Genomic DNA, 9,834 nt, shown 5'->3' with positions numbered 1-9,834 from the left:
GAAGTCCATCCAAGGAACCACCACGCTGAGGAATATGTGAACAGTAAATATCTATGTTATCTCCTTTATTTCCTCTTTACACCTTGTCGTCTTTGTTTTTTCTCGATCTAGTTTTGGAGTTGACAACCGTTACCTCCCTTACATCGCCACCTGCGTCCTCATAACAACATGCATGTTAACCAATGACACTCGAGAATTTTGGTCACGTGGTGAAATTTCGCGCGACGGACGAAAGGACAGAGGAAACTATGCTGGACTTTTGTTGACGCTGTTATTCGCCGCAACTTAAAAAATGTCGTCTGATGCAACCTCAAAGCTACTAGAAATTCAATCCAACTATGAACGCAGGTATACGAAAAGTCGATATGCTTTGTATTAGTTCTTTGTCACGAAAGCGTGTGCTCGGTCTTTCTGTTTTACTCCACTTAGGGCCTCGTGGTTTACATTGCACTTGGTTTCATGATTGTTGTCAATGCATTTTGTTGATGTTGGTCGGCTGTAGCATGACTTGTCGATGTTGTTCGTGCTGGGTGCGACCTAGCTGCAGCTGCTCCGATGGTAACTGAACTCAAAGCGGGTGACCATGCACCTTTTAGGCCAGGCATCGCTACAACTTCGCTTCTCGTGAAGCAGAAACACGGGAAGTCCGCCAGCTAATCATATTTTTCCCCACACCCTAACCTACCTTGCCCGCTAGCTCCAGGTGGCTACTGCAACTCCTCTCTTTATACTGGGCTGGGAGAGTATCCTAGCCACAGTGGCAACCAGTGATAAATTTATTCCTTGAAAGTCATAATTATCATTTTTTTATGCTAAAATCTTCTTTACTACATATCTCATCTGGGTTGTTTTCATCTCCAGTACTCTAGTCACGTGAGCAAAGAGTGTTCTGTTGAGTGAGCGGCTATGACACATCTGCAAAACTGTTAATTCACTGCTAGGCTAAAGGATGGACTATAAAATTTCAGAAAACAGTCCAATTCTGCTAGCCTCCCCAGCCTGCCCAGTTACAACTTTATAATACTTCGGGTCCTAAACAGCCAAACAGGTAAAAACCTTAGCTGTCATTCGTCACAAAGGTAAATATCCATCCACATGTCAGCAAACTCAACATCTCCACTCACTTAAACTTTACAAAGATGGACGCCTATTGCATACATCATCTGGGTTCATGGGACAAACATGCCGCCGGTAGCAATCACAAAGCTAGGGAAACAGGGTAACCACAGCGCCCAGAATGCAACAGACAGAAGACGACGACTAGTTTGGGAACTTACAATCAGCAGACAGGTTGAACTTGATGAAATGTGGATGGATATTTACCTTTAGCTGATTGACAGCTCATTATTTTATCTGCCTGGTGGTCAAAGACCCTAGGTGCAGTTTAGCAATTCTTGAGAAGTTCTCATTCAAACTAAGGTCTCTAATGAGCTGCTCACTACATAGCGCTATGTCTACCCAACGGACTTCTTGGTATGTCAGCTACTGTAAGTTACAAGCCATGTGCAGATATGCATATTAAATAGAGATATAAATAACATTAATAGAAATTCCAAATAACATTGAGTGTATCACGCAGAATACTGGCCAGTATGTTAACCTCCCAGAATAATATTATTTTATTCTATTTATTTTTACAAATGTAAGAATTGGAGTTTGTTTACTTGTCAGATTTGCTTTTAGGATTTAGAGGTTATTACGTCCCATTGCAAAATGATGTCGCCACTTTACGGCACGGTATGGCTATCTGCCTATCGGATAACATGGCACTGATCGTGTTTAGATCAAAGTACCGGGATAACATCATTATTTTTGCAATATTAGGAACCCTAATCCATCAAAGAACATGGTTCAGAAGATCAGTCTAATCTTTTTTAATTAGTACTCTATATTCCATATACCACCCCATGTTAAAATTACCAGATTGGCCTTAATGTGCCGTAAAGTGACGAAGTTATATCACGAAATGACGTCACTCTGTCTTCGTAATGTCATATCTCGAAACCTGCGTATTGCCCTCAGGGATAAGTGTTATATCGCACGATTTATACATATTGCCTTTGTTGTGGAAAAAGAAATATTTGTTTCATGACATTCCAAATTGAACTCAGTGGTCAGATGTCATCATGATGTACAGTATACTTTCACATTCCAACATCACGCAACAACAAGACACGACACCATATATACGTAACTTTGAAATATCTAGGTCAACTGCATTGGCCTAAGCTTACCATTGATTGGTCTAAAATGCATTACCTCTGCATAGGGAGTGAAAGGGAACAGCAGCATGAAATATGCCATTTTTAGGACATTTTCTTCAGTTTTTGGAGTAGAATAGACTATAACACCTTTACGTTTCATACCTCATCAGATCCCTCGAATGCTGCACATTTGGGTTACAGAGTTACATGTATGACATCACTGCAAAACTATGACTACCCTGATAGCTGTCATACAAGTGAAATATGCTTGAGTACGGTGTAAAACACCAGTTAAATAAAAAAGTGAAATAATATATCAGAACAACAATAACAAGGTTATTTTATACATGTACAACAAAAAAAGGTGGAAGCACTTCTGTGATGTTTTCTGATATGTCAAAGATCGACCAACTTCACTTGATACCTGAGGGCTCAGAAAATTTGAACTTGTGAATTTGAGTGCTACTAACTGGTATTAAGTCATGTTATTATGCATTTGACAAAACACACATACACTGTATTACAACTAGTGAATATCTAATCACTATCTGTTAAGGTTGAAACACCGATTATTTATGTTATAACTGATGTTTTTCAATTCATGAAAGTTGTTGCTACATGTATATATTTTTTGGCAGTTTCAACTGTTTGGTTTGCCTAACGCCGAAGCTGCGAATGGTCTATGGGAGCTGTCAGCACAGAATCTGTGAGCAATGTCTCTATTCAGACGAAGGTGAGAGAAGACCTGGCATGGAGAAGTGCCCATATTGTCAAAGAGAGGAATCTTTTCCTATACAAAGGTGGGTTTGCTTTTTATGCGGGTATATTGATAATTGCTTAGTGCCCATGTGAGGGTATGTCATTGTGTTTGTGTAGGGCGTAATCACAAGGTACCACAAAAGCTGATTAAGATTGTTCAGATTTAGTACACACTTTCTCACCACTGTTGGAATGCATTTATTAGTTTTTATGGAAAATTGTTTTATTTTTCCGTTTATACCAAATGTTTACAGATTTTGGACATTACGTGGGTATGAGTGTTACACTGTGTTGTGAACGCCTTGAACAGCTTCAAGTTGGTGTTTATATCTTAATAGGAAAGGCTGCCATGTTTTACTGCTTAACAGCTCTTCATGGAGATGTGATATTTAGGCTCAAGTTGATTTGTGGACTCTGACATACTAGATGTTATTCTGACAGCTCAAAACGATAGGGAACTTGTATATACTTTGGCCATAACTTCCAGAATGTTTATTTAAAAAGAAAATCTTTAGGAAGCAAGAGGATAATCAGAAGTATAAAGCACCAGGATAATGTACAAATAGTACAAGGTGGACTTGCCATTGCTATTAGCATTGATTACCAATTGCTTCCACGCCCTGATATGTTGCTATCTTGTGTACGAGTTTCTAACAGTATCAGTAATATTTATGTAGATCAATATGTGCCGAATTAGGGTATGAACACAGAAGTTTGGTGTTGGACAGTATTGTGGTCTGGATTGTATTGATTGACTATCAGAAGCCCTCTATACTAACCAGAAATGCATTTTATTTTGAGTCCTGTGAAGTTTACTTTTGCTATATGTACATGTGTATTATTTTCGTGTGTGTTTGTGACAGGCCTGACATCCCAGAGGACAACATACACCAACAGAAGTGTCTAGGCATCTCAAGGTGTCCTGACAGGAACTGTAACCTGGAGATGTGGGTATGGGAGCTGTCAGAACATGAACAGTAAGTTGTGTCTTGAGGAATTCAATTTTTCTCCGACGCTTTCTCTGAAAAGATGGGCAGATGGGTGTTTTGGGGTTTTTTTGGAGGGGAGGGGGTTGCTGTAACAATGCGGCTACTTTTTCATTATTTTTTTTTATTGAAAACCTAATCATTAATACACTGTCGAGTTTAAAAACTTTCTTCAACAGCTTCTAAAAACTACTTATCCTTGTATCTGTACTCAACAACTCGAACTCAAATGGATTTCATGAATATGTTTATGTCCATGTAGAGGCAGAAATGAAGATGGTAAGGGGCAGTACTTATACCGAACAGGCTGGTACAAAACAGCATGAATAATGTAAAGCTAAGATAATGATAGAGTTACTATCCATGAACACAACTTTTAAGTCCAAATTGATCAGCTGGTTGACAGAGTCTGTATGCAATGGAAAGCATTTGTTGAGCCGTTTCAGATATTGTGGAAAAATCGGCATAGACTGTGCCTGTCTTTGAGCATTTCTCATAATGTCAAATGGATTTTAAGGTGAAATTCAGTCAACTGTGACTCGGCCTTTGGTTGTCAGTTTGAAACACAGGAACCCCCCCAAACCGTTCCAAAGATTTACTTACATTGCTGCTTCTCTCCTACCGTGCATGGGAAGGTTTGCCAGCAACCTGCAGATGGTCATGGGTTTCCCCAGGTCTTGTCGTTTCCTCCCATCATAATGCTGGCCGCCATCGTAGTAGCGAAATATTCTTGAGTACAGCATAAAACGCCAATTAAATAAATAAATCATAAAGATCTTGAAGAATTTCTTACCTGATATGTAAATAGGTCAGTGTACAGTATAGCCTTACTTAGCCATAAATGCATACATTCAAAACACCCTTTTTATTTTCAAAATGCTCATGAGGACAGGTAAATTATTATAAAAGGTTATATTAGACACAAGAAACAAGTGGTGGCTATAGGGGTTTCATGCAGTGACAGCATTGGTCCAGCTACACCGATTTGATGAATTAATACTTGTCTTGCATATGCAAAGTCTTATTTTATTACTGTATGTCCTTTCCATTTCGTTCCAATTGTAGATAGATGTGTTATTTTACCAGGCATCCAGCCCTTGCATGAAAATAGAATGCTTGTAGAATGAAACAATCAAGCTTTCTCTATAAAGAATTCAGTGTTACAATACTGGTGAAATTGCTGAAATCTCATTTTTGTTTATTTGTTGCAGAGAATGCCATGCGCAGACTCCTGATAAAAGTGAAGATGTGAAAAGATTACGTGGGGCAGATAAAAGATTGAGGTCACTGGAAACATCTGACAAACCATTTTCTCAAGTCCACAAATCGAGACGAAGAGCCCACCAAATAAAAACTGAAGCTGGAGCCCAAAGACAACATCGAAGGTGCTATTCAAGCTCGTTTACTCATTTCTTCAAGTGAGGAGCTGTTCAATTCACTGACAAATATCATCATTTTATAAACAAGTATTTTGAAATTTGTTTTAAATAACCAGTACATTTCAGGACTTTTTGCTCGATCAAGGGCTGTAGTAAGTCATTTGCTAATTGTTTGATTAGATTCTCATGACCTTGGCTTTAGTGAAGCTAAATGCTGTTTGCTATAATCATTGATGATTTACATATTTTTTACTACCTTTCAGTCTAATTACAAACAATAACAGATCATTATAGATGTCTCATGATTTCAGATATCATATATTAGAAACAGCAGATTATTCTGGGTAAAAATTGGCCAGTAAAAAACAATTTGAACAAATTTGTCAGGAAAAAAAAAAGAGTTTAGCCATTCTCCGCTTTTAATTTCTGAAGGATTTCAATTGCTTATACCACTTTCTTTCTCCTTTGTCATTGATCAGAATTATCATAAGAACTCCAATCAAAACACACTCACAGAATTGAATCCATGAAACTGTTCAGAATTTTAAAAATTGGGATGTCCAGTAGCAGTTCCACCTACACAAAAGTGGCATAGAACGTGGTAGCAGGAAATTGGAGAAAAAGTTGCAAAATCTAACATAGAATATGTTAATAGGATATACGAGTTTAACAGATGGCAGAAACTATGGGCGAATTGTGTTTGTGCTTTATTTGTTATAATCTAATGTGATGGAGATGTGAGATTTGCTACATGCCATATGGTATATGTGGAGTTTGAGCAGATGAGAGCTCCTGTGATGTGATGCTGACTAAATCAGACGATTTCACTTAAATACCTGTTAACATTGACCTGAGAACAAAAGTGATAACATAGCAACCAGGGGTAAGTACACCAGGGCAACAGGAATGAGCTGGAATATAAACAGTTGACTTGTCCCCAATTCTAGGAAGAGTTACCCTGGTATGTCACTTTTTTTTTTTTTTTTAAAAGCTAAATAGTAAAAACCATGCATTATTAATTCTGGGAAAAGATTTAACGTGCGCAGGTCTTGAGAATCTAACAACTAATTAACACACAGCTAATTATCTACATTTTAGCTGGTTTTAGTCGTAAACTTTGTCAGTTTGAGCCCACATTGTGCTATAACTACTTGTATTCAGTAACCCCTGAATGTGACTTTTTCTTGGGAGTGCCTGTTTCTGCGGATATTTATTGAAATCAGCTCTTTGGATGTCTATTCATTAATATCAGATTCACCTGGATATTTGACCATTTTTCACAATATTTTGTTTTTGTTTTTTGAAGATGTTGTAGTGAACAAGTGGTTCTGTTTTTATGTATTTATTTTGTTCTCTTTTCGTATTTATTTTATTTCCATGGTCTGTTTTATCCTTAGCAATATAAAGCATATAATAATACTAAAAGAAATTCTTGAATGTGTGTGATGGGAGGTACTTGTAGTTGACTACAATGTGCCAAGTTCATCAAGGTGGAATAAGTGTTAAAAGTCATACAAGCTCTATAAGTTTTGTCTTTTTACATTTGTGAATATGTACATATGTTTTCTGTATATTTATTAGTGTTATAGTTGTTATAAAACAGTGTACTATGTACATATCTTTTGCCTGAAAGGGTTGATCTTGAGCCTTTCTTCAGAACTATAAGTAACTATATGTAAGTATTTTACATATCAAGAATTGTTACAAGTGAAGAGAGAGACAAATACAAAACCATAGGGTCCCAGGCCTGTTATCCCCATGACATCCTATGCTTTGAGAATGATACAGTGCTGCTGGGACTTCTATAAGGGCTGATGTGCCTAACCAGTTAAGCCTTAAATTGGAAACATATTTATATGTACCATGCTTACAGAGAAAGCTGGGGTCAACTTTCCACATTTACTTCTACATGTACTTGTTTATCCAATTGTAACTTCAGGATGTTGATTTGTTTAGAGTGTTATACAGGTATTACTTCTATAAAAAAAGTCAGATTATTTATCTTTCTTGTAGTCTTTTATCATGTGCAATTACAAGTTATATTCTGTCGGTATTATCTTTTTTGGACAGAGAGTATCATAGCCTTGGTGGTTGTACTCGTTCTCCTGTTAAAACAGCCCACAATTAACTTATTAGCATAATCTAGTTAGTTCCTCTCTCATTTTTGATTGGTCTTTACTGCCAATATATTCAGTGGATAATGCTCCTGGCTGTTTGCACGGTTTAAACTTAGTTGGGGAGGTTTTGTTTCTACTTATTAAACTGAAACATTTCAGTGGAAATTTTGGAGCATGTATGTCACCCAAAAAATTCCACTTCCACTGTTTAACATAAAATTGTTTGTAAGTTTTGCGTAAAAGGACAAAATTGTGAGGTAGTTTTTGCTCTTATTCATCCCAGTTTGTTTCGGATTACTTTCTTCTTGTTCATCCCAGTGTGCTGATGACTTCTGCACAAGGTCAACTTCTCTACATATGTTTTTTTTGTTTCCTGGTTGACACTGTTTCTGTGTTACCGGTAGTTATGAATATTAATGTATACACACGTCCAAGTCGACCAATGAAAATTTGCCCTCTTTCTGGTTCATACAGAGAGTTGTTATATAACTAATGCTGATTACATTATATCACTTTCTACTCTTATCAGAAAAACAGGTGTATTTAATGGAGGGTATAAACTGAGAGGTTAGAACAGTACGTCATGGAGAGATTAGCCTGTTGTTTACTTTCACCAAAGCAGATCTATTGTCTGGTGACTTTGTAAGTGATTTTCTAAGATAAACCTGTTGTAAGGAGTTACTGTTTGCAAAAGAAAAAAAAAAAAAATGTACATGCATTTACTAAGTTTTGCTGAACAGCCATACAGGTAACTTTAGTTTTGTATTCTTGCATACTTAAATACATTGGCCCATGAAAAATCACGGACTTGTTCTTATTACCAATACACTTGTTTTTGATTTTTGGTTTCATTTCTGAAGCAGGTATTGCTTCCTCTTTTTCCCATTGCTGTACATGAATGCACAGAAAAGGATTTTCATCAGTGGGAATTCATATTGCCTGTTTCTGGTTCTTGTTGATGCACATGTACAAAGAGTTAATGCTGTTCAGTTATTCCTGGCTGTCAATTAAATGAATGCACAAAGTTGATATTCTACTACATGTATTTTTGTTTTTGGTCTCTTTCTTCCAAGATATTGTGCAGTGTTTTTTTGTCCTGTCTGCCGTGCGGAACACCTGTGCACTGTTAAAACAACTTGTTTGAGATTATTCTGTAGTGTGCATTAGTTCTGTCATGGACATGAAAGTCCTACTACACTAAATTAAAGCAAATCTACTATGTTTACTTTGCTAAATTTAAAGCTGACGTGAAACAGAAAGTAATTGATGCAAACGAGAAGTAAGATAGCAAGGGAGCTACTGTATGGCACATTCATGGCACATTCATTGTATTCCAGCTACATGGGAATCTGCTGCCTAACTTCATTGTCATCATACTATGGGAGAGTCAAAGCGACAGTACTGACTACAACACAGCATGCCATGCATGTGCCTGTGATGCATGAGCTATCGTTTGTGTTGCTGTGTTCACAAAACACTACCTGGGCTTTATGGAGCTTGACTATTACCTATATGTGTGTTCATAGAACTGCACTCATGGAAACTGGCCCCTTCACCATGACATTGAGTTATCATGGACTGTAGTAGCATTAACTTCAGAGCTGTTTCCTATGCAATATTTGTGCTTAACTGTGGACATAAGTATTTTAATGGGGATGCAGGTATAAACTGTCAAAACAAAGATGAAACTGCTCGTAAGCTCCTAAAACCTATGCTGAGGAATAATGCACATTTGCTAATTACTAGACAGCAACGATGTGATCAAGAAGCTAATACTTTGTAAGGGAAATTACCTGCAAATACAACACATAAAATAAACAAAAATCTGTAAGGTTTCGAGATTTTATCCATTTTAATGGAAAAGAAAATTTAAGAATTACTTTCTACTGAAAACAAGGTCTTCGTAAGATTAGCAATAAACCAAATACATTTTGCATTTCTTTAAAGTAATCCACCTATGTGCATAAGAGACATATCTCCGGAAATGTGTTATGTTTGACGAATGCTATTGCCTCAGTGTTCAGTCTTCCACACGATAGCTCAAGTCATTTCCTAGTTTGAGTATTGGGGCCGACCACATGTAACTCACTTGAACCATTAGTGATATCCAGTCTCTTGATACAATGGCTAATCCCAGGACTTTGCAAGACAGACAATCAGTACTGTCCACCATTTGTTTGATATTTTTTTGTTTGAGATTGTCAGCATTATGTGCACATTTTTTCCATGCAGGCATATCTTTCGCCATTGTTTTCTTTCCCTTAACATCTATGGTCACAGCAATGGAGATTGCAGTAATCTTGATGTTTTCATCAAGTGCACTGTCATTACTGCCTTCAGGAACTGCTATTAGATACGGAAGCAATGCTCTATCTATGGTTATAAATTT

At 37.1% G+C, this 9,834-nt stretch overlaps 1 protein-coding gene across 1 annotated transcript; it reads left to right on the top strand.

The window, feature by feature from the left end:
• Positions 1-229: 229 nt before the first annotated feature.
• On the top strand, positions 230-8,486 carry LOC135468366 (uncharacterized). Its single transcript, XM_064746577.1, has 4 exons — positions 230-348; positions 2,843-3,004; positions 3,827-3,940; positions 5,161-8,486. Exons 1-4 carry the CDS (start codon positions 293-295, stop codon positions 5,369-5,371), a joined length of 543 nt encoding a protein of 180 aa, XP_064602647.1. The 5' UTR covers positions 230-292; the 3' UTR covers positions 5,372-8,486.
• The last annotated feature ends 1,348 nt before the right edge of the window (positions 8,487-9,834 follow it).

The sequence above is a fragment of the Liolophura sinensis genome, chromosome 6 (assembly GCF_032854445.1).
Source record: "Liolophura sinensis isolate JHLJ2023 chromosome 6, CUHK_Ljap_v2, whole genome shotgun sequence".
NCBI lineage: Eukaryota > Metazoa > Mollusca > Polyplacophora > Chitonida > Chitonidae > Liolophura > Liolophura sinensis.
The sequence above is the reverse complement of the archived record's forward strand: the minus strand, read 5'-3'. Positions and strand labels throughout refer to the sequence as shown.